This window comes from Lagopus muta, chromosome 2, assembly GCF_023343835.1.
Source record: "Lagopus muta isolate bLagMut1 chromosome 2, bLagMut1 primary, whole genome shotgun sequence".
Lineage (NCBI taxonomy): Eukaryota > Metazoa > Chordata > Aves > Galliformes > Phasianidae > Lagopus > Lagopus muta.
The window spans coordinates 19,633,257-19,659,517 of record NC_064434.1 but is presented as its reverse complement, the minus strand read 5'-3'; the positions used below and the strand labels follow the sequence as shown (position 1 = coordinate 19,659,517).

Sequence of the window (26,261 nt, the reverse complement as noted above, 5' to 3'; positions counted from 1 at the left end):
GTTAACAATAAATCCCTGCACCTAACCCTGCACAAGCAGCACTGCTGAGAGGCAGCAGTGCCATCCAACACTTGACCACTTGGTTCTTCTGGTATCACAGAATCACCAAGGTTGGAAAAGACCTACAAGATCATCCAGTCCAACCATCCACCTATCACCAATAGTTCTTACTAAACCATGTCTCTCAACACAAAATCCAAACGTTCCTTGAACACCTCCAGGTCAGTGACTCCACCACCTCCCTGGGCAGCCCACTCCAGTGCCTGACCACTCTTTCAGAGAAGTAGTATTTCCTAACTTCCAGCCTAAATCTCCCCTGGTGCAGTTTGAAGCCATTCCCTCTAGTCCTATCACCAGTTTCACAAGAGAAGAGGCCGACCCCCAGCTCACTACAACCTCCCTTCAGGTAGTGACAGAGAGCAATAAGGTCTCCCCTGAGCCTCCTCTTCTCTAGACTGAAGTATTGCAATAGGACTTACAGCTGCACAAGTGGGAATAGATGCAGGTTAAAAGCACAAGATTCAGTCTGGTTTGGTTTCTTTCTGCAGTTCACTTCATGTTTTCATGGACGTTTACACCACCTTAACACTGGACAGGCTACATGTTTGGCCAGGCAAGCTCAGGACTGGCTCTTCTCACGACAGCATCAGCTTAAATAGCTCTTGGAATCACAGCATAGGGCAGCCAGACCCACTGCAGTGCCCTGGTGGAAGCCAGTGCACATACAAATCCAGTAACACGTGTCCAGCTCACAGTATCATCACCACTAAGTCTGTAGAAATATTAATAACAGTAATCAGAAGTTCCAGAAGACCTTTGGGGGCTACCGTAGCACAAACAACAACATTCAGATCTTTCTTTTACCTAATTTCTCACTGTTGAATTTTAATAGCACTGATGAAATAGGATAGTATCTTAGCATAGAATTGGTACTAAGGGAAATTAATTTATGAGTGAAAATTCAAAACATATATTGCATTCAGCTTTAAAGAAAGACGTGGATTGGATGCCTCTGTTGCCTGACCCTTGTCGTGCTTCTGACATCAATCCAGAGACTGCTCGGGTCTGGCGAGCCCACATGTCCTCCAAGAGGACAATCTCTTGCCACCTCCAGCGCTGCTGCAGCACAACTCATAGATAATTACTACCTCATCAATTTTGCAAAATGTTCCCCATCCATCTTACCCATTCTGCTCACTAGCTATTGTCAGGAGCTTTACATATTTGAGAGAGTAATCTTCCTTTACTTATTATTTGTTTTTATTATTATTGTACCATTATAAACTCATTACAGTCTTCTCTAGTTTCAATTATTGTATTTATTTTTTTTCTGAGTCACTGTAATTGCTTTTAGTTTTTAATAATGTTTAAAATTCCCACTCTCTGAAGCAAGCATTATCATTCCCATTATAAAATTCAGTTAAGAGGCTGTCAACAGTCTTGGATTGAACTACTCTTGGATTGATCTTTTCACAATGCATGATACACAGAGCCTGCCTTGCCAATGGCTCCAGCCTACAAAAGCGGATTTACCATTAAACAACAGGCTCATCAACTTACAGGAACTCATAATAAAACTTATCCTCATATTTGCAGGAAAGATAAATATGCTATGAGATGCTTAAAACCCAATAACATTATATATTTGTCCAATTGTGGGAATTACTAGTTTTCTACTCTGCGTGTGCTTAGCAATACTGCAATTTTAAGACAAGACTGACTCAGAAACCATCAAGTTTACAAAACATAGTCATATCAATAAAATGCACAAACGTTAAGTCCCCTCTGTCAGAAAATAAGGTAACCTTCTCATTTCCCTATTTTTCTCAAATGTGAGATTAAGTGTATCCTAAATAAAATCCAAAATGTAGTAAATAAGATCCAAAAATTAATCCTGAAAAGTTTTCCTGCATGGTACAAATAATGTAACCAGTCAGAAACCCGTGGCTTGTCTCTGATAAATGCTTGCAGAACAACTGTTTCAAATTTTAATGATGTCCTTATTTAACAGTGGCACCTCTGCTATCACATATGATTGAATTCATTTACATGCTTCTGACATACTAGGCTGGATGTTTTCCTAGAAATTTAAGTAAATGCAACAAAAAATACATTTATATTTAGACATAGTTGTTTTTCTGTGTTCTATGGTTGTTGTTTTTTAACATGAAATTTCTTAATCCCTCTCTTGGCACTTATGTAGTAAAACACTATTAAAAATTCGGGCTTTTCTTTATGAAAATAATTTTGGACCTGCATTCATCAGTGTCTCAACAGTGGCTCGAGCCCCCTTTTATCAAGCAGAATTATTTAAAGACATGCACAAGTCCCTGTACAACAATCACACAATTCTCATGTGCAACAAAATAAATACTGCACTGATCTGTTCAATACTTTCTAATGTTTAGAGAAACATGTCTCACAGATGCCATCTTAATCATGGACATCAAAAGTGTGAAATATTTCCTTTTAAATGTTTATATTTTAATACTTTTAAAAATTGACTTTGAATTCATAAAATGGCTTAGATTGAAAAGGACCTTAAAGAATATCTAGTTCGAAACCCTATGCCATGAGCAGAGTCACAACCCACCAAACCAGGTGGCCCAGGGCCCCATCCAACCTGGCCTTGAGCATCTCCAGGGATGGGGCAACCACAGCTTCTCCAGGCAGCTCTTCCAGTGCCCCACCACACCTTGAGCAAAGAATTTCTTCCTAACATCTACCCTAAATCTCCCCTCTTTTAGTTTAAAGCCTTTCCCCCTTGTCCTATCATCTGCCCATGTAAAAAGTCTGTCTTCACCCTACTGACAAGCTCTCTTCAAGTACTGGAAGGGTCGCACACTGCTGTCTCATGTCCAGCTTTTCATTCACATGGAGCCCAAGTCCTTCTCAGCACAGCTGCTGTCAAATTCACCAACTGTATGTTGAATAGAGCAGATATGCTTAGTTCTGTACAAAACTAGATCACAAAAGTTTTAGAGTATTTTGTGACACAGGCTCACTGGATCCAGCAAGTCACAGCCTGATGTCCTGCTATTCCATATTACATCATGCAGATACACTCAAAGGCACTGAAAGAAAACCGTTCTTCAGGTTGTTTGTCTACATAACTAATGACAGAAAAGACAGAAAGCTCCATCCATGATAACATAAAGATGAAAGTTAAAAATTGTGAAGTTACAGATAGCTGGGAACAAGATAGTAGCATAAGAGCAAGTTGCAGAATACACAGGCTGCATTGTACAAGTAGCAGGCTCTGATGGATCTAGAAATTGAGCTTGTTCCTGAAGTCCTTATTTACCAGCAAAGCTGCTCACGCATGGTCCATTATTCTCAAAGAGCTGGAAAGGATCATTAAATCAACATGCTTAGCCTCCATTTCTTCAAAGACATCCACATGTAACTCAAAAAACTCCAGTCAGCTTGATTGTGCAAAATGTAACCTCCTAGTGCTCATGGGCCCATGAGGTGGTCTTAGTAGCAACAGCAGCTGTTTCTTAGTCACTTAAATTCCAGTCCTCAAAGCATTTTCAGAAAAATTACATGCAATAAGAGAGAGGATTTTTTATGTTTAGTGCTTACCTCACTGCAGCTAATATCAAATTTTATATTTAGCCAAATTGGTAAATGGCAATTACATTCTTAAAGGCAATCAGTGCATGCACACAGCTACGCAAGTAAATAAGTAGAACAGATTAAGATCTTTAGATGTACCTGACGTGCACTAGCAAGGTACTTGAACGATAGGTACCCTGCAATTTCCAAAAAACCAAGGTGAGAAAGGCTAAGAAGCGTGGTGTTACCATTTGGTAGGAGTCATAGTGTATGCCTCATGCATATTCTATAAATATATCTCTGACTGACAGGCCTGGTCTCCCCAACCTGGAATGTGAGACTGTGATTTATTTTACCAAGCTCTTAAGATGCTGGAATTTTTGGTTGTTTGTTTTCAGTTGTTTTTTTTGAGTGTGTGTGTCTTTTTTTTTTTCTTATTTCTGCAGGTCCATAAATTTATTCAAAATCACTTGCAAGCAAGAAAACTGTAATGTTCTAATATCAATTTCAAGGTGACCATTTGTGATTATGAAATCATTCTTCCCACACTATTCACTTGTCCTCTATTTAAATACTGTCTCAGCAAGCCAGCCCTCTAACTCCCAACATGATCTTAAAACAGCAATTGAGTTAACAATTGAGTCTGTTATCACAGAGCAGAAAAAGTTGAAATTTTCAAGAATACTTAATTACACTGCTGTAGCCAATGCTAGAATGTGTGACCTTCCTGACTTGGTTCTAATAGACCATTTCATGTTCCTCTAAAGCAAAGCAATTTTTTTTTGGAAGGGCGCAGCTTACTGGGCACAAATAAGATTGATTTATATACCTGGTCACTTTAATAGCTATTCAGGGTATTATAGTTGTTCATTTCAGATACACCATCTAAAAGATTTTTTTCATCTTTACCCTCAGGTTAGTGTTAATAGAGTTAAACCTGATGCCATTTGTTGTGCAGCTATTCTAAAAACAATCCTCTTTCACTGCAGTCAGGACAACCTTTTGAGGTCTGTCTTTAACCAGCAGCCAGCCCATCCAGTCTGTATTCTGTCAAAATAAAATAACAGTTTTTAAATCATCCGCATAGAGTCAAACTGCTTACAGCACTCTATACACATTTGGCTGAAATGAGCTCAAACCTTGAAAAAATATCTTTTGACAGGTCCTACTCTGAAAGAAATGTGAAAAACTGTTGCAGAGTCTAAAAGTGTTTACTAACAAAACAACATTAAAAACCAGATGAAACAGGATTCAGGATTTGTAACAAACAAAACTAAATCATTTCTGGAGGCATCCCAATTGCTACTGCGAATACTGGTTTAATATCAACGTGTTTATAGAGATTTCTTGGTTTTCTCTGAATTATTCCAATATTATGATAGAATCACAGAATGGCCACAGAAAAGAACCATCCATTTTCATCCAGTTTCAATCCCCCTTCTACAGGCAGGGTCACCAACCACCAGACCGGGCTGCCCAGAGCCACATCCAGCCTTGGATTAATAAACCAGAAAAATTCTCAAATGAGTCTTTTCAGATACGTGGGTGTAAATGAGCTGATTTTACAGATACTTTTTTCTTAAATACCTCTGGCATGCAAAACATCTGAATGACATGCAAAATACAAGGTCTACAACCTGTAAAGTCATAAGCAGAATAGAAATACTTATTGGAACCCTCTAACTTCATCTTCATTACAAAGACTGTAACGAAACCACAGTGGACTTATTTTTCTGCTAAAACTTTTTTTTTTTTTTTGTTAATTTTTAAGAAATCCTGCATTAGACTTTTCTCTACTGAGAATGTATTTTTCACTAACGCCCTTGAGGTCACTGAGAATGTTGAACATTTTCAAGTGCTTTGCTGTACCAGGTGCTAATCAAGCAAGGAATCAGACCTAGGGAAACGTTCCTCCTTGTGAAGACAGAAAGCTCAGAAGCCAGTTCTGCATAATTTTAACAACACAGCCATATTTAGAAATAACCTTTGCATTTGTAAACTAAGCTGATGTGATTCTTTGTCTTTACAAACTCATCAGATTCCAAAGCATCACTTTCCCAGAAGTATGTGTGGTCCGCTGATGGCTGGACTGAATGGTCTTATAGGCCTTTTCCAACCTTAATGATTCTATGATCAGTGAGCATCCCAGACACAACATATGATTATTTTTTGACTTTTGACACCAAGAGTTGGAAATAAAATTTACTGTGGAATAAACAAAAGAACTTTAAGAAACTTTTAGTAAAATGCCTTTAGAAACCTCAAAAAAGCTTCTTCATACTTCTCCATCTGAGAAATATAATCAGTAAACTCAAGGTAAAAAAATGTTGATCTGCTTTTAGTGCTAAGAAATATGCAGAAGAAAAAAGAACTATATGGAAAACAACTATGTAGCTTTTACTGCACATATATATGACCTTTAACACATTTCCATAAAATACTTAACATTCAAAATCATCATTGCAGCAATATGCCTATTTTCTATAACTTAAGAAAGCAGGGTCATTAAACGTCTATGTATTTCTTATTGTGCCATCTGAATGTAAACATATTCAGTGAAAAACACATAAGTAAAGAAAACATGGAATACCACAAAGATGGTAGTTGTGATTATAAAAGTATGTCAAAATAAAATGCAAAAATAGGTCACTGTAGTCAGTCCCCTGATTTTTGGCCATCATTTACTCACTGGTGAACATGCACTACTATCTGTGCATTCCTATGTCAGCTCAGCAGCTACTGCACAAATTAAACTTTTGTGTTAAAAATTCCAAGGTTGACATTAATGAGAATATACTGAATGTTTTGTTGGCTTTCTGCAAAGATCACTTCTAAATTTACTAAATGGAGTGAATGAAATACTATGGATAAAAACATAAATGGAAACAAGAATTCTTTAAGAAATGCATGTTTTACCAAGGATTTCAGGAAGGAACGAAGAGAGGAAAAAATATATTCAATAATTAAGAAGCAATCTATAAACGAATATATAAACACCTTTCTAAAACTGAGCTTTTAACCTAGAACTTTTTTTTAATGTTTCCAATTCAAATAATTCAAGAAACATTAATTTTGCTGGGCTGCTGTGTTTCCTTTATCATTTGCTTTTCAGTTAGTACCCGAATGGAGGCAAATGTTTAATACAAGTTTAAAGAGCTTGCATTCAGGCAAAAGAACAAAACAACAACAAAGATCAACCAACCAAACAAATTTAACCACAGGACAGTCTTGGGTTTGATGAACTCTGGTCACATTTTCTTCCCACTGAAAGAGAACATTTCAGTGCACTCATATCACACTTGAGAAAAAGATTTTATGAAGGAAAGATTTACCTTTTCCCAGGAGGTTTAGAAAATACAGTCAAGTGCCAAGAAACTGTTTCAGTATTTTTTGTACTGAAAAGAGAAATCTGAAATCAAGGGCAAAAGTTTCTAGGCATATAAAATGCCATTGCAAAAAACGAGATAACAATCATCTATGTCTCTGATAGACTGAATAAATAGCAGTAGATTTAAAGCTGCAACAGCATACACTTAGTTTGAAATACTTTGCACAACATCTAGCAGTAAGGTTAATCAAACATAGACCTATACTGCTTTAGAACATTGTGCAAACTATCACAGGCTACACAGCCATCAAGTGACCTCCTGGTGGGTAAGAACAGAGTCTGCATGAGCCAAAGGGAAGATAAAGATATAAGATCTGTTATCTGAATGAATTAAAATGGAAAGTACATGAAAAACCATGAAAAGACACCAAATCAATTACAGTGAAAAAATAAGAAGACAGCTGGTTTCTTCTATCATGGGCAGTTTTACACTGGATAAAACACATCATTAGGCAGAATACTTGCACATTCCATATTCTCCAGAAATTCCATGAGGTGAAATTATCTTTCAGATTATTCTATTAAATTATATACATATCATTTATACTTATATATTTTCAATTAAACTATATCCTTCCAGTGCCCAAAGGGGCCTTCAAGAAAGCTGGAGAGGAACTGTAGTGATAGGTCAAGGGGTAAGGGCTTTAAACTAAAAGAAGGGAGATTTAGATTAAAAATTTGTAAGATAGTCTTTGCCAGGAGGGTGGTGAAGTAATGGAAAACATTGCCCAGGGAATCTGTTGATGCCCCATCTCTGCAGGTGTTCCAGTCCAGCTTGGTTGGACATTGAGCAACCTGATCTAGTGGAAGGTGTCCCTGCCCATGGCAGAGGAGGTGGGAAAAGATGATCTTTAAGGCCCTTTCCAACCCAAACCATTCTATCATGTAATGTTTCCCTACAGAATTAGCCAACAATTCCACATTAACTTATGCTTGCAGGTAGATTGTGCTGTAAGTTCGTAGTTCCCACCCATAAGGAAGATATAAAATGTGAGTGGAGAACATGTTCCTAAAGAGACAGATACTATAAAACATACCAGAGAACCTGAATTGTAGACAAGCTTTCTAATCTAAGAACTTACAAAATGCAGTCCAGGAGACTTGGAAAGGAAGAATATTTCTGAAAAAATAAATCAAAGGCAATAGCAACTGATTGTGTTACTGAAGAGGGGCTGCTTGTGGGAGTTTGGGAACAATTTAAGGAGCCAAACCATTGCAGCATGACTGTCAGAAGGAAGTGGATAACAAAGAAACACCAGAAGATGTCTACTTGCATTGGTATATGCTGAAAGACATTTTCAGATAAATCAGCCCAGCATTACCAAATTTTGAATTGTTACGGATATGTTAGCTCAAAGAGTAAATTACTTATGTTTAAATACACTGAGTATCAACATAGGAAGTGTCTCTTACATGACATATTAAAAAAATTAAAAAAAAAAAAAAAAGGAGAAAATTCAGGTAAGTTACTGTAAGTTGTTATTGTTAATAAAATCAGAACATAGAAAGGAAGGGCACTAAACTAGGGAGAAAAAGTTCTACAGGGAGCCATAAAACATTAGACATGGAAATCAGCAAAATATCCAATAAAGTGATAAAGGTGACGGGAAAAAAAAGAGATTAGAAGAACTACCAACAGGGGAGAAGACAGGAGTTATTGACTGTGCTGAGCTGTGAAAGGCCCTAAGGAAAAAGAAAAAACAAAACATCAGAGAATATATCTGTGATCTGTGATGCTCTTGAGTTACAACTAAACAAAATAAAAATAATGAAGTGACATAGGATGTCTTCCACAAGGACTTATATGATAAGAGTTGCAAGAGAAGAAAGATGACTACAGCCTCCCCTCACATAAATTACATGAACAAACAAGTCAGAGACTAGTTCTAGCAGAAAACAGTGAATACAGCCCAGCAAAGATTACTTCCAATAGTTCCCAACAGAACTCTATCTTTGTGGTTATAAGGTTGAGGTTTTGATGAAGTCTATGTTAAGGACAAAATCTGCCTTTTACAGCGAAGACAAATCTCATGCAAAAGATGAGCAACCAAATCTATTTAAGCTTTATCTTTTCTTGAACTATAATTCCAAAGACATGAAGTTGAATCAAAACCAAAAAATGGATGATGCAACCTGTTTTGTTTCAAGTTAATGCAAGAAATGGAAAGACAATCATATCAAAGGCTTACAGTCTACACTGCATGGAAAATGTTAATAATAATATTATCTTCTTCTAACCCATCTTCTCTGCCTCTGCAGCCTGATGAGCCTTTATTAGCACCTTGAGTCCAGCAGTTATGAAGAAGTTTGTCTAAGCATGGGGGCTCCTTCTCAACACTACTCTCTCCAAAGTGGTGGTAGTAGAACAAATCTGAACGTACTCTCTAGGATAATATCAAGACCTGCATTTGCAAGGACTGATACAAATACCTTTTATAATCCCATCCAACAGCCTCGCTTTTTTTGGATATCAAACCATTATGTGCCTTTGAGGATCTCCACTTGACACCATTGTATCCAAAACCAAAAAGGTCACTGAGTGAGGTTATCTCATGCCTTGCACCAACAGTGATAAGCTGAATAGTGTTAAAGTATCTAAAAGGAGAAACTTACAAATTTGGCTTTTGGTGTTTTCTCACCACCACCAAAAGAACAGCAGGGTTTTCAAGATGTGACTCGACCCTCAGGAAAGGATTCTTTGAACATTTTTTGTTCCTTAGCCCCAGCATCCTTGTCAATTTTACTCCTGCATTTTTAAAACCAATTACCACTAAATAAAATTAGCAATTGATTTTGGCAAACATTTAATACAGCAGATCTTGAATGAATTAAGCGTTGTACATTGTCCATAGCATATTTCAATTTCAGCTTTTTAATCTCCAGTAAACCACTCAAGCAAGCATAGATCCTGGTCAAATTTAAAAGGAAAAAAAAAATCCCTCCTGTATTAGTGAATGCATGTAAATGAAAATAATTTTTTGCTACCACAATTTGCTTTATGCATTTTCCATTTATCAAAACCCTACATTTTTTGAATTGAGTTCTTTGTCAATCACAGAAAGTGAAATAATTTAGCAAAGCATTCCTTTTTAAATAGCACTGTCCATTCAGTCTAACCCCGTCTCTTACTATGTTTCACTAAGCCAGTTGAATTCTTTTACTATAGTTTTTTTTTTTTTAATCTGACTACCTATTTCAGCAGTAGTAAAACTTGTTTCACAGTAGAAAGGCTCATTTCTAAAACATAAGGTGAGATCAGTGATCTTGTGGGAAGTTCATTGCATCAACAGTGAGTACAAAATTCACCTCCTCAACCTGAACTCCCTGGTTCAGAAGATGTGCCTGCAAGAAGCACAGTCCCCAGTGTGGCAGAGGATATGCTCCGTGCTCCTTCCTACAGCCTGCTAGTCCTGCTAGGGAGAACTCTCAGTGCTGCACAAAAAGAACGTACCAAGCACTGAAACCGACCATGGCTCCATATGATGACACTCCACTTTGTGAGATGTAATTATTCCACTAAAGGCATGCTGGTTATCCTTAAAAGAAGCAGGCTATGCTTTTCCAGCTAGACCCATAGAAAACCATGCCACGCAAGCAAGTTCAAAAGATCCCATCTAAAGGAAATTTTGATCTTCTGTATTAGCTACTAACAAGTCTGCTTCTGCATTTTAAGATTTTCCCATCTCTGAAGCATTTTAAACATTATTAAGCACTCACTACTCCCTTAAGAGCTAAGTACAATGAGCAGTAGTGCAATAACTATTGGCACATACCACCCCACCAATGGTTCAGGAAAATGACGAAAGGCCAAATTAAAGCCTTCAAAGCTAGAAGATAATTCTTCAGTCAAAAGGAAAAAGGTACATTACTGTATGTATGATCAAATGCGTAATACCTGTTACCAGAACAATTTGGACACACATTAATAAAATGGATGTCCTACAGAAGTGGAAGCTTATAATGCAGTGCATCTGTTTATTGTGTCTTTTTACTATTCCAGTTTCCATAGAAACTGGAAAGAGTTAGGAAATTTCAGCACTGGGCAATGAATTCTAATGATCTTCTTAAAAGAATCTTTATAACATATATTTAGTGTACACAGAAAGCATCAATAAGATTTAAATTCAGGTGTATGAAACGTGGATCAGTAGTCCTAATGCAGAGGAGCTCATGACTGTACAGGATTTCTGAGTCTCGATGGCAATAAGAAAAAGATCACTTCATTTAACACACATTAATATCGGTCCACATCACACTTGTTCTACCTCTTTAAGCTTTTCAATTTCCTACTGCTGTCTCCAACTGCCCCACAAACAAGCGCAGGAGCAAACGCTACTGAAGAATTTTCAAATATGTTTTCCTTTCCCTGAAGCTTATATGATATCTTACCCCTTACATTTATAATCACCTACAGTTTAACCATGATGAAATTTCTTATGCCTTGTGGGCTGAATCCTGTGACTCACAATTTCCAAATATATTTGTGAAGGTGGTTCATGAATTGAAGTTCTGTCAGCTGAAGCCTCCAGCATTGTTCTGCCCATGTTCAGTATGGAGGCTCCTGGCTCCCAGGAAGTTTTAATAGCACAGTACAGAGGATCAGCCCTCAGTTTACAAAGGACACTCGAGAAGCCATTGTAGAATGTAATACAGCCTGCAAATGCCCCCATGGCTTTTTGTCATGCCATCATTATTCTTTGGTAAGTTTAGGTTTCCTAAATATACCACTGAAAATTGTCAATGATTCATCCCCAGGGTTTGCTGTCAGCTGTGAACAATTGTGAGCTGTGCTTCTCATGGTTTCTCCGGTACTGCCCTCTTCCCTATTGCTTCTTCCTTGATTTTAAACCATATCCAAGTAAGACCTGGGGGACTCCTGTTCTTTGCTTGTTGACAGCACCTTCATCAACTACAAATTCACAATTTCCTCATTTAAGCAGTTATCTACTGAAGTCTAGCAAACGAATATATATATATAAATATAATTGACACTTGCAGGTGATGTTGATGTGTACCCAGCCTTGAAGAGCTACTTTCACAGAGGTATACTGAAATGCCACTTTCCTTCACCTTCACCTTCTCCTTCTCTGCCAGTTCTCTGCCCCAGTGATCTTTGCCTCAGGGAGGATAAACTTAACAGGATGCTTTTACCTATTCCTGAGCTCTTCACCTGCTTTTCCTTTCCGCTCAGCAGCATTCCTCCTCTTGGCTGGCAGTTTGGGAGAGATTCTCAGGAGGTACAGCCAGTATCTGATCCAATGCAGAGTGACACCGAGATGCCTAACCTACACACACCGAAGCATTCTCCATGCTTTAATCTCAAGGGCAGAGGCTGCAGCGCTTCTACAATAACCACCACTAACAGCTTTAGGGATCATAAGCATTGTTGGTGCAGAAACATTTGACATTTCCCATTGTGACAGAAAGGAGACAACTGGTTAAGTTACTGCCTGCTGTACACAATTGTAGACATTAGCAGAAGTTATTTATAGTGCCTATTATGTTACAGTATCCCAAAAGACAGGAGAACCATGTCATGAAGCATTACTACAAATAAAACCATTTTAGCTTAGCATAACCTTTTTAAGCACAGCGAATATCACTGTAGTTTACCTTTAAATGGAAAGCATGGACGGCTCAGATGTTTTCAAAACAAAATATATGTTTTAGTACTCCCACCCCATCAGGTGATACAGTAAGAAGAAGTAAGGAGGACAGGAAAAATTGTGCATTAATAAAGTCAGAGATCTGGAGGAAGTGCATCAGTGCAAGCAGGGTGTCTTTTTCTGGAAAACACATAACTGGAAGATAAGACAGCTCTCCTGTTTTTGTCGTGGAGAGGCTTATATGCTACTGCTTTTTAAGCCTGTTATTTAATCCTGGGGAGTTAAATACAAGTCCTAAATGTGTGCTCCAAATCGAGCAGCATGCCTTAGAGCACACAAGTATCACTCAGCATCTTGTGAAAATAGAAGTTACCTAACACTGAGCCTCTCAGAGAACTCAATTCCCATATTCTCCCCATCTACTAGTAAAAGTGAGGGTAGGAGAGACGACATAAAAAGCAAACATGAATTTCTTGATGATCTTGGGGGTGGGAGGTGGGGCTCTATTTGTCTTTTTGTTTTTCTTTTTCTTTTTTTCTTTTTTTTTTTTTGTAAGAAAATTTCTGCGTTCATATCTATTATTCTCATGTCTTCTGGAAAAAGAAACAAAAAACCCCAATGCTTTTAACTTCAGAATCATGAAGATCTTCCACAAAAAAATGGAGATTACAATAGAACTGAAGTGACTGCAGGAGAAGAGCGCGATGGTCACTTACAGAGGTGCTTCCATCACACTTCCTCCACTCAGAACTCAGAACTGGGACACTTCCCAGGTTACAGAAGCATGCATTTTAAGGATAATTCCTAAATCTACTTATACAATTGAACTGTAATTCAAAGGGGGAAAAAAGGAATGTAATCAACATGTTAAGGAGCTGTCAGCAAATACAAACAGGCTCATTACTTTTATGTCTTGCACAACTGAATGATTTACACACACCAGCCATGAGACCTCTTCTTCTTTCAGAGTTGTCTCGCCATGGCTGGAGTGAGACAAGACCGTACTGAAACAGGTAACATAGATACTCCTGTGAAGACACTGAAGCCCTTCAAAGGTGAGGGGGTGGTTTCTTTTGGCTTGCAGTCAAAGCCAGATCCTCTAATGGGAATGAAGTCCCAGTGTGGTCTACTGCATATATACAAAAGCAATGAATCCAAGACTCCTCCAGTATTACAGCCAGATTCTTCTGAGACCTTTATGAATTCCCTGTGCTCCTCACCATTAATTGGTAGTTGTTCTACAAAGCAGTACAAACATTTTAACTTCTTCAGAGACACATTTTGCCTTACAGTATGAGTAAAAATTTCTGTCTTTTGATTTCTCTGCTGAATTACATCCTCTTTACCTCTACCCACACACTGCGCACTGTGTTGGCAAAGTCATACATTTTGGCAGTGGACTTCAAAACTTTATTCCTCTGCAGGAGAATGCCCGTGTATTGTACACTCACATACACACCCCCTCAGTCCACATGATTTATATTCTGCCTGGGCAACCATTTCACAGATAGATGGAGGCACTGAAAAATAAAAATCTCAACTTCTGGCATACAGATATCAGCCATTCCCCATACTGCTTTCATTTAGCAATGCTTAGCCACATTACTAACATGACTGGTTATCAGGGCTGCATGCAGATTTTGCTGCTGATGATGTATGTTTATTATCTCTTCCTTTGGTAACTGAGCTGTACACATTGGGAATGCTTTACAAAACATCTCAGAAATAAAGGTCAAGTAAGCTTTCTTGTAAGAGATACTCTTTTCTGGAGAGAATTTCCTTCCTACACACCTTCAGCCACCAGAGCTCTTCTGATTCTAGACAAAGACATCGCAAACACATATGCCCACTCACATTTCTGTCTCTAGAAGTATGCTTTACTGACTTAGAGTCCGTTCTTCAACCGCTGCTCACCCACACATATCCCTGTCAAGGCACATGAGGCTGATACCGTCGTCAAAGTGGTATTTAATTAATTTAATTTAAATGAGTTCATGGTTTAAATTTAGTACCCAGAGCACAAGGGCTAGTCAGTCTCACCTGTCGAGGAAGCACATTTTACTGATCTTGGAACACTTCATACAGTAGCCAAACATCAGTGAACTCTCTTGCTCAGTTTTGGTTTTGAGTTGACATAGTTCTGGGCGAAACACAACCATGACTTCCCATCAGGAGAGGGAAAAAGCCTCAGAAAGGAGGAACTGGGCATAGTGGAGAATGCTGAAATCCAAAAAGGATTCCCAGCCAACTACGCTACAGTGCAAAGGCTGAAGAACTGGAGCCATGTGCTAAAGCCATGTGTTTGCTTTCATTAGCAAAATGGTATAGAGGTCTGCACCAGCAGGAGTCTTAAAACAGTTTTGCCCTCACATATATCCAGACTATCCTGACCTAATCAATTATGGTATGTGAAACATCAAATCTTAATTAGCTTTACACCAAGAGGTACTGAAAACATTGAAGTATTGAAGATATTAAAGAATTTGAAGTATTGAAGATACTGAAGGTGGAGGTCCTACTGCCCTTGAGATAATAGTTCTGTCCCCCTTTGAAATCTGCGTCTACTCCAAACTGCCAGTAATTTTGCACTGCACAAAGACTAGATTTTAGCGGACTAAAGTAGATGTTCCTAGGTAGAGCCAAATCAAATAAGACAAGTCAGTCTTCTGGCTGGCTTGAGACTACAAGTGTGTCATTCTGTATTCTGGCTAGATGTCTAACAATGCTAAGAAATCCAAACCGACCCACAGGATAGAAACTAAAATTAAAATTTGATTTCTGACACAGCTTGCTAGTTCCCTCTTGATTTCACTGCAAATTACCTGTATTGAAAAGCTGATAGCTTTGGCCAGTTGCTTGTCATCTGGATGCTGAATCACTGAGAGAAATGGAAAAAACACACTGGCCCCTTATGGCCACGTCACATGTGCTGCTGATCTTCTGTAGGTATTAGAAAAGCTAGAAGAAAAACTGACTCAGGACCAAAGGTCAGGTAATAAGCTTGTATTGACCTTGTGGGCTGGGTGACAGGAAGAGAATCACAGAATCACAGAACGGCCAGGGTTGGAAGGGACCTCAAGGATCACGAATCTTCAACCTCCCCACCACAGGCAGGGCCACCAACCTCCTCATTTAATACTAGACCAGGCTGCCAAGGGCCCCTTCCGGTCTGACCTTGAACACCTCCAGGGATGGGGCATCCACAACCTCTCTGGGCAGCCTGTTCCAGCACCTCACCACTCTCTCTGTAAAGAACTTAAAGAATCAGGAAAGACACAGGTGAAACTCAACTCGCTCAGGAATATTACAATTAAAATGTTTAGTATCTTTAAACAAACCTCCTGGTAACATGCTCAGACAAGTCAATCAAGTCTTCTGGGAGAAGAAAGGACACAGACAGAATGAAACATGAAAGTTTATGCAGTGTAAAAATCGAATATTAGACATCAGTAATCAGTGATCACGTCACATTTAGAGAACTGCTACATTCTGTTCTTTTTCCTAAACAAATCCAGGTGGGGATAAAAACACTCAGTGAAATAAAAGTTACATTCAAAACATGTCAATTTCAGATATGTGGTAATGTAATACATATGGAAGAGGGGAAGAGTGAAATTCGTTAGCCTAGACAATCAAATCTAAAGAGAGAGAAAACAGGATAATAAATAGTCTTCTGATATAGAAAGGGTATCTGGAAGGAGCTGAGAAACTGAAGGCACCCAACATACAAACAAGTTAATAAGCTCAAGCTGCAGCAAGGAAGATTCAGGCTATGAATAAGGAAAAGCTTCCAGTGGTAGGATCGGGGAAGCTGAATAAAGAGCCTGGCCAGTCTATACAGACAGCTGTCAGATGTGTGTATAGCTGATCCTCCCTTGGCACAGCAGAGGCCAGGTACCCCCCATTCCTGCTTCTCTGATGGCGTGACTGACCGCTGATGGGCAGAGTAAGAAACACAGCCCAAGGGCTCCAGACCTATCCTTCCCAAGGAATGGCCAACAGAAAACAGGGGCTGTAGTTCAGCCCACAGGGAAAAGGCAGAAGAGCGGATATAAGAGCTGCTCACAATAACTGGGATGCTCACCTCACCTCACAGCCACCTGCTCAGCTTCTGTTCTGCAGTCCTGACTCTGCTGAGTAGTAAGTAGCCTAGGGGGACAGAGACTGGAGAGCAAGCATCTCTCAAGAGATTTGAGAACTCCAAATTATGTTCTGAATACATCTGAGGATATCCTTGTTTCACACTCAGAGTGGAGCATTTAAATTAGATCTTCTCTGGCCAGGATGTTTTCCTCCCTTAGGTTCATTCTGTAATTAATTACTGTCAGCACTGTCACCATATGAGCTACAATTGACAAGAACTTCTGTTACAGTTTATCACCCCTGCCACTGGATATCACTTCACATCCTTTCATCTGTTCCTTGCAGTCCAATTCAATTCTCCCTTCTTCATCCTTTGCTAGTGATCCCATATATCTCTACAGAGTTATGGTAATAGGTATTGCTCACCACAGCTCTAAGTGACAGCAATTTATTTATTTATTCTTTTGCAAAAGTTACCATCACACGACTGGCCAACTAAAAGCAAAACAACCTTGATGGCAAGGTCTGAGATATTCCGGATTAAGTAGAAGATTAGGAAAATACTTACTTTTGCTTTCACCCCTCTAATTCCTATTTCCATGGAAACAGGGCTGGAAAGTACCAGCAGGCAGCCTGCAGCTGAACATCTGAATGAGAGCGCTTGTGTTGAACTCAGCAAGCAGGCAGCAGGTGAAACCTGCAGGAGCTGCCTGAAAATCTATAGCCAGGTTTTCAAAGTAAAAGGATGACCTCAAGTTAGGCAAAGGACTTCTAAGAAGGATTACATATATCCTTAGCAAATATTCTCATTGCATTGCATTGCAAGAGTTGATAATCTGATTTCATCTTGTGAAAAAGGCAGGGATAACACTTCTTTATCTAAACCGCACCAGACAAAAATCCATCACAATTAAACATATTTTGAAATGTTCAGGTAGAAGATGACATATTAGCAAGAATGATAACATATTTTTGTAGCAGAATTGCCAGACTGTCAGACACTGTTCTGTAATTCCACCTGTGAAATCAAACTGGCCGATGCCCAGTCCATATAGATGCATTCTATATTTACATATTAAAAATAAAGAAACAAACAAACAAAAAAAGCAACACTAGAGGTTAGTAATACATCTGCTAGTTATAAGTCATATAAATCACCAGAACTTGCCTTTTAAAATCTAAGGCATTCCAGTTGTAAGCATCATTAAGGAAAAATAAAAAATAAAAACCAATGTTAACTTCCTTATGCAATTTAGTAAAGTTTCATGCAATAATTCTTTTTAATACCATCTTAGATTTTTCTCCTGTTCCATATTTGCTCTTCAAGTAACAGAAAGAAAAGCAAACAAAGAAGGATGAAACACTGCTGTCTTGCACTATACTTTACCCAAACAACAGATTGGTTATTATTAAACTCCTGCTTTTGTATCTAAAGCAATTACCAGTTTCTCAAACAGATATTATTCATTCTTTGCAGAGAACAGAACACTGGTCCCACTTTGTGTCAGTGTAATTTCAGCCAATGCAATGGACAAAACAAAATGATTATAATAAAAGATGTAATGTCTTGCACAAGTTCAATATCAGCACACAAGAGCTGACCTGAAAAAGGATGATGAAGGAACTTGAGACAGTATAAATCTCTTTTTTTTTTTTTTTTTTTTTTTTTTAATTTAAGAGTGTTATTTAAAGTTTAACAGAGCTATTTATCAGAATCAAGTCAGCCTGATAGGTGTGTGGATCTGCTTTATTGCACCTATGTTCTCTTTCACCGTCAGAGAGGAAATGCAAGCTTAAAGCATCACAGAACAAATCAACGCCAGAAGCCATTAGTGACTATTGATTCGTTGCTTTCTCTGGGATCTTCACTGCAAAACCGAGCCCAAATTTAGAGTCCACAATATATTAAATTCACAGCTCTGATGGAAAAGAATAGTACAGAAGCTTCTTGTGCAATTTTCTTTCATCATAGGAAACTAATAATTGTGTATCAAGAGCATAACTGTGGCAGACAATGCACACACCCATCAGCATCTCTGCAGAATGAGAATGTCCACTTAGCAGCTGCAGCAATGGCAAAAATTGCACAGAGCAATTCTGCTAATGAGTCCACCTGATTACTCACCTGTTATGCTATACCATCTATACTTGTACTCACCTCAAGGATCATTTTTACAGAGCTAGATCACAATGCTGGCAGCCCTGGCACAAGGAGAAATCAAACTCCAAACTCACTGATCTAGCCTGAGTCTGCTTAAACACAGCATACAGAAAAGCAAAAGCTTTCACACTCATTTCCACTTTTTCTTTGTGTGAAAACATCTATTGCTAAACAGCCCACATGTATTGTCTGAAGAACTCTTCTTCAAGAAGGACTAGAAATAAAAAGTAAAACTAAAAGCACAAACTTAAAAATCCACATCAGCAAACACTGACTACATTCTCCATTTCATAGAAGTTCTATACCTCACTTTTTATATGTTTGATTGTTTTTGTTGATTTGTTTATTTTGGAATGCTAAGAATATTTTGTACTTAAAGGCTACCTCTCTATTGCTATTTCACAGGTATGATGTGTAACATTCTCACGGTCTGAACAGCTCTCTAAGCCATCACTACAACTGCAAACCTTACTAAGAGGGGAGGGAGGAAGGGAAGAGCATCTTTGGCATCTATTTCAGATTTATAGAAATGAGCATGCAGTTATAAGAGAGATCTCTGTCTTGGCTGAAGAGTTTCAGTAGGCAGGGGATGGAAATATTTATAAAGAGAATTAATTATATCTGGCTGCATACATGCACAAAGGTTGGTGGGTATACATCAAAAAGGGTGGCTTATCTTTCCCAGCTGGAGCTTGAAATAGAGAGGGATATAATTCAAGGAAATGAGGGAGCTGCTTCACACCCAGTCATTAGTATCTTCACACTATTTTTCCTTATGATCTTGTTAGTAACACCTGTACAGAGCATGTAACTGCTTTCTTCCAATTAACTTTATACCTGCTAATGTACCCCAGTTGTTGCTGGCTCATTAACTTATGGGAGATGGAAAGAAACCAAGAAGGGATATCAGTATAGTCTGCAGGATGCTTAGGGCAATCAAGAAAGATGTACAGAATGAAGGTGTCTGATCTGGAATCTTTTGCCTCTTGGGGCATGGAGAATGTGGCAAATACAAGTTCTGGATTCCAGCTAATGTGATAATAAACATACATTACGCCAGTGTACGTTTTTAACTTAGTAATGAAAATATGATTAAAAGAAAGCCGATATAAATTAACGCTTCAGAAATTAAACATCATTATCTATTAGGAAACCTTAATGCAAGCAATCTAAATCAGATTTTGTAGCTACTTTACCTGTTTGTAAAGCTAAACCTTCTCCCATGTTTGAAACACCTAAACTTGTTAAATACCATGTCTTCTTCCAAAACAGTATTGCTACATAGCAGTTGAATTAGTTTTATACCTTCCTTTTTGGAAGGTTCTGCAACAAATGTTTTCGTAACAAAGTTGTTAGAACCAAAAATAAAAGTTTGCAGTAGATGTATTAACACACAGTCACAAGGGGAATGTGATCCATGGTCCCATGTACTTTCTTTATGTGTACAGCTCCAGTTTACAAATATGGGGTACTGACACTGAGAGAGTAAGTGTTGGCACTTCAGCAGTGCAGGAAGAGTCACCAAGGCATGACATTTTCCAAGGTATGAGTTATCCAAGGTATTAAAAGGTATTCCCAAGACTCAAGGCTGGGTAAACTGGGAACAGCAGCTAGGTGAGCATGAGTGATCCCTTATCACTGGCTTCATACATTCCCAAGGGCTCTCTACCTTCTCTGCAGTGTAGCTCCCCAGTAGCTTCTGTGCTAAGACTGGGAAAGAGCTCTTCAAGTCCTAGTCTAAGATTCCTAAGCTGGCCTCTTAACTGTTGAGTGGATGTGAACAAGTGGAAAAACTACTAATGCCTCTGCCTTTTAGCCATCCCACTTCTCACAACATTTGAGCAGCTCCCCAGAGGTTTTAGAGGTCTCAGTTTAATCTTCCTCTCCTACTATCATCTTCCACTTTGCATCTTTTGCTCTTTATTTGACTAGGCACAACACCCAAGTCTGTACACTTCTAAATTCTTCCAAACACTAGCAACTGAACACAGATAGAGACCCAAAGATTGCAATCAGGCCATTTCTCCTGCCTCAATTAATGAGAACAGAGTTGTACAAGATTATATATGATGTAAATGTCTGAATTCAAACAGTACACTCCAAATTTACACAAATTTAATGACTGCCTTCTTACTGTGCATTTGTGGATTCCAACATAATCAAACAAGAAGATGGTTCATCTATGTTTAATCAACTCCATCAACCAAATTCAGCTTCCCAGCAACGTAAATGCACTCCTGTGAAGTGGTTGCAAGCTACTGCTGCCTCCATCAAATACAGACATGTAGAAGATGGGGATAGGAAGAAGCAAAGAAAAGACAGACAACTTTACTTATTTACTGTGGGCTACACAAGAAAAACTGAATGGTGTGGGATTCAAACTGTGCATTTCTTTCCAGAGCTGCAGAGAATGAGTGCCCCTGCAGAGTGGAAAGCCACAGCTCCATCCTTAAGGGCTCCTGGGGAGCACAGCTCTTCTTACTGAACACAGACTGACAAAGCCTACTACCACAAAATCCTGGAGAGCAAGCCTGCAGATGACACAATGGCCATCTCTTCACCTCAGTTTACCATTTCTTTGTGTTGGAATCCAGAAACTGCATCTGAAACCTGCTAGAAATTCAGTTATTCTTCTTGTCTACCCTGAACTTTTCTTCTCCTGCTTTCTGCCAAGGATTTAAACACCATAAACGGAGGAAACAGAGAAAGTGGAACACAGCAGTGTTTTACTTTGCACCTGTTGGCAACTCCCAACTATACAGTAGGTAAGCATAAAAATACTTTAGCAGTCACACAGAAGCAATAGAAGTGACATCTGTTTCCATACCTAAGTGTGCTTGTGTTGTCTTATATTCTAACTGTGCTACACATACAACTTACTGCTTAACACCTTTGTGAATCAAGAGAACCAGATTTCAGATTCCAGTATTAAAGCTCTTAACAGAATGGTAATTTTATAATTAACAATAGACAACTCCTAAATTCACAGAAATACCTTTGTGAGACATGATAGCAATCTCTAAAAAAGCAATAGCTCCAGAAAGCTAACAGAAAACAAAATCTTCAAACAAAGCCAGATCATTTAAACAAAGAATCCAAGCCATCACTCCCTAGAGTAGACTTTGGTGACCGTAGGTAGCAAACAAGACTTCTCCACATTGTCCAGTGTGTCTTTGTATTTCTCCAAATCATAATCCAATATAAAGTCATTAAGAAAGAAATTTACCTGTGTTCCGGTCAGGTAAAATACAGCAATGCTTCTGCAGTATGCCAGGCAGAACCTGTGGCAACAAAGAAACAGACATTAACATATGTATATTTTTAACATTGCCTGAAGAAGAGCTAGTGATTGTTGGAGTGCATATATAATTGAGCTTTGTGCTTTCATTCTGGATGCAAATTAACTATTGCACAGTGCAAATCTGAGCCCCGCTCATTAGGAATCACACATGGAGAAGAATCTTGTATGGTAAGCTGCTTCCTACTGCCCTTAAAGGTAGTGTCACCCTCTCCCATAGACCGCAATATTGAAAAATTGAGTAAAATAATATAAATACATAAGTAAATGTGCTCAACTTAGAAAGACAACACATTATCAGCCAGTGCCACTCCTCTTCTTGATTTTGCACTGATTTTACACTGATTTTAGCCCCAGGGGCTAGGAGATCACTTCTCAGATGCCTATTTCCAGTAAGTAAAAGAAAACCCTTGAAGCTTGGATAGAAAGCTCAAGGGAATGGAGACAGACAAGTAGTTCATCATGATCACTGTGCTGAGGTGCCTATGAGAAAGGCTACAGGAGCTTCCCACCACCACAGGCCCTTTCTTCTGGGTGGGGCAGCCCCATCCCTCTTACAGATGTACACACTGCAGTCATCTGTTGTGGTGCAGCTTTGATGCTCCTTCCAGCAGCAACCTGTGCTTGAAGCATGCAAGACCTAATTTCAATCTGACTTTTAAATCTGTAATTAACACCTTCTACAATGTTAACAGCATCTGTAAAACTGTAGCTTAAAACTTAATGGCTTTTCCTTTGCTACTTCAGAGAAAAATCCAATTAAAAGCTATGCTCTAAGATGTCCTCTACTAATTTTCCCTGAAGGGTCAGCATGTACCCTTTTCAGTCTGAAAATCTCAAAAAAAAAATTAGTTTGTACAAACAGGAGACCAACATAACCTCAGTGTTGAAATGCTGGCCCTCTAACCAGTGAGAACACCTTGGGCACCGTCACAGCTCGTATTAAGTTTCAGAAATTCAGGAAGGAAAGTACTTTGTGGCCTAGCAATATTTTTATTCAATATGAAGACTGCTGTTGCTGTTTGGCCGAGTTTAGCAGTTAGGGATGAGAGTCAGAAACGTGGAGCCCTGCAACAGCACCGTAAGCCTCAGCCTTCCCTGTGGTCGGTACCCAATGCACACTGTGGTAAACCTCCATGAAACCAGCACCTCTGCTCAGCCATCCTCCAGCACAGCAAATTAAGGTCTTAAGAAATTTGCTGCACTGAGCTGACTCTAAAAAGCACGCATGCAGACACAGTGCCATTGCAAAGCTGAGCTTTTACTGCCATTTTAACTTAAAGAGCCAGTCTGCGCACAGAAAGCTGTGCTGGACACAAAGCCACAGGAAATAGAGTTTCCCCACACAGCTCCTTGAAACTCTACTGCAGACAAAGCATTTAAACATAAAATCTTGCATAAATCATTCTGGTCATTTTCTGAAGTGAACAGCACCACTGAAGCTGTGTTCTGCAGTGGAGGGGGAGATTACTCTGTGCGAGGCAGTTCAAACACCCAGGAGAAGCCAGGGAGAGAGAGGTGCCTGGAGCCACCTGTCTCCACTTTATTCCAGCAGCACATGCAGGGAGGGCACAAGGCAGACCACTTTCTTCTCACCAGTGAACACAAGAATGCAGCATTCTACTCAAACAAGCACAGTGACCACCTGCTGCAATAGCCAAGCTGTGGCAAAACCCAGATGGAGGGGGCCACCCCTTTTCTGGGCTGACACATGCACCCAGATGGACTTCCTGAGGAGCGACACATCTCCCCAGAGCTTCAGTTGTGAGAAACTCTGAAATCTGGAAGTCCCTCAAGGTCCTGAGGGAAGAAGCCCCAGAAGTCCCTGCCAACCTCAGCCACTCAGTGATTCTGTGACAGGTTTACTGCTGTCTACTTGTGAAAAGCATCACGCTCTTATCCTTCACTCTGCTGCAACTCAATTTAAACAGGTCCCACAGTTAATGCCCTCAAAGCCAAAGCCCAGTCCATGCCTCTGAGTACAGGACTGCAGAAGAAGACTCACATCTTGCTGTCTCTGTGAGGCAAGGGATAGTTGTCTTAGCTGTGCATGCATGTATTGCTGGTACAATTGAATTTCCGCATGTTCATAACAGCTAAATACCACCCGTTGTCATCTCTTTTGGTACTCAGAAGACCTGTCAGCAAGTACATTGCTTTCCCAAGTAGAAATCCTTTTCACTTGAAGCAATCATAAACCATCCTTCCTTCAAGTACAGCTATGGAAAGATACCTTGGTGTGCTGATGGACAGCTGGCTGAATATGAGCCAGCAGTGTGCTCAGGCGGCCAAGAAGGCCAATGGCATCCTGGCTTGTATCACGAATGGTGTGGTGAGCAGGACTAGGGAAGTCATCCTGCTCATGCACTCAGCACTGGTGAGGCCCAACCTCGAGTACTGTGTTCAGTTTTGGGCACCTCAGTACAGAAGGGACGCTGAGGTGCTGGAGCAGATCCAAAGAAGGGCAACAAGGCTTGAGGGGTTTGGAGAATATGCCCTATGAGGAGAGACAGAAGGAACTGGGGCTGTTTAGTCTGGAGAAAAGGAGGCTGAGAGGAGACCTTATTGCTCTCTTCCAATATCTGAAAGGTGCTTACAGAGAGAGAGGGGTTGGTCTCTTCTCACTGGTGACAGGTGACAGGACGAGAGGAAATGGCCTCAAGTTGTGCCAAGGTAAGTTTAGGTTGGATATCAGGAAAAAACTTCTTTATAGAAAGGGTTGTTAAGCAGTGGAATAGGCTCCCCAGAGAGGTGGTTGAGTCACCATTCCTGGATGTGTTTGAAAGCTGTTTGGATGTGGTGCTCAGGGACATGATTTAGTGGAGGGTTGTTAATTAGGGTAGTATGGTTAGGTTGTGGTTGGACTCGATGATCTTTAAGGTCTTTTCCAACCTGAGAAATTTTATGATCCTGTGATTCTATGATTCTATGATTCTACTTAGGGGAATACAGTACGACTTGAACCAATGTATTAGCTTCCCTTACTCACATTCAGACAGCAGGAAGCATGTATTTTAAGAAGAAACAATAACATTAAAAAAAAAATTGTGAAAACTACATTCATCATTTGCTAGTGTTTTTTGAATTTTAAAAAGAAAAAATCCAGGGGTACTTAGGAGTGTATCGTAATACTTTCAAACTAAAGCATTTTCATTTTGGCCATGGATATAAATAACAGCATAGTCTTATAGGCACTGAAAGCATAAAAATTAGAAGCAGAGAACAAAGAAATCCTAGAATGAGCAGAGACAAAGCAGTGTAACACAAAGACTGAATCTTGAAAACACCCTGTCTTACTCAGACATAAAATAGCACTTAGTTTCCAGTGAATCTGTCACATTTTCTTCCCCACATTCATGAACCATGGAGCAGCATTATGAATTTATTATGAGCACCAGTTAATCAAATTAAGGCTGAATCTGAAAGAAGACACACACACAAAAAAAAAGCAGGTCTGGAGTAGCGAGACAATTTCCTTGGGAAAACAAACACCCTGGAACACAATTTTTACCTTCCTGGTAGACCTGATAAATATAAGAGAACAGTCACACTGAAAGGCACAAGCTTGAAAAATATTTGCTTGTCCCTTTCCTCTATTCTCTTAAATGTTAAGTAGGTAACTGGCATGGAAGAGGCTAAAACAGTGCTGCCTTCTTTCTCTCCAGCCCTTACCATGTTTACCCTGTACAAAAACAGTTTCTGGCTGGTAGGAGTTTGATATCAACCTCCCACTTACTTATCTACAGTATACGGATTTTTACACTGTACCCATCTCCATGGTACCCAAAGAGCCTCTTCACACCGCTCTCCTCCCACATCTCCCCACTCTGTTCTTCTCCTCCCTAAGGAAAATGACACAAGCATTCCTCAGCAAAATTATCACCTTTCTCTCTCTACGTGTCTTTCCTTTCCCCAGCTGCTTGCCTCTCATTCATTGGAAAGTTGTGAACCCTATCTTATGCCTTAAAATGTCTTTATGTCTCAGTTTCTTTTTTTTTTTTTTCTTTAATTTCACAGATAAACACTAGATTCATTGACTGATTTAGTGATTTGAGATCTTACCTAAACAGGGGCAGTCTGATTGAGAATCTTAACCATAGTCAGATGTGCAGTGATTTCTGCTAAAGAAGTCAAAGTATGGGAGAAGAAGTCAAAATAACATCCTCA

At 39.3% G+C, this 26,261-nt stretch overlaps 1 protein-coding gene across 10 annotated transcripts in view; it reads right to left on the bottom strand.

The window, feature by feature from the left end:
* Positions 1–26,261, bottom strand: part of DLGAP2 (DLG associated protein 2) — a 459,829-nt gene that overhangs the window by 358,896 nt on the left and 74,672 nt on the right. For all 10 annotated transcript variants that reach the window (XM_048936873.1, XM_048936878.1, XM_048936881.1 and 7 more), the window contains one exon: positions 22,023–22,077. In XM_048936873.1, coding sequence (XP_048792830.1) covers positions 22,023–22,077 — 55 coding nt within the window. Of the gene's footprint in view, positions 1–22,022; positions 22,078–26,261 lie in introns of those variants that run through there.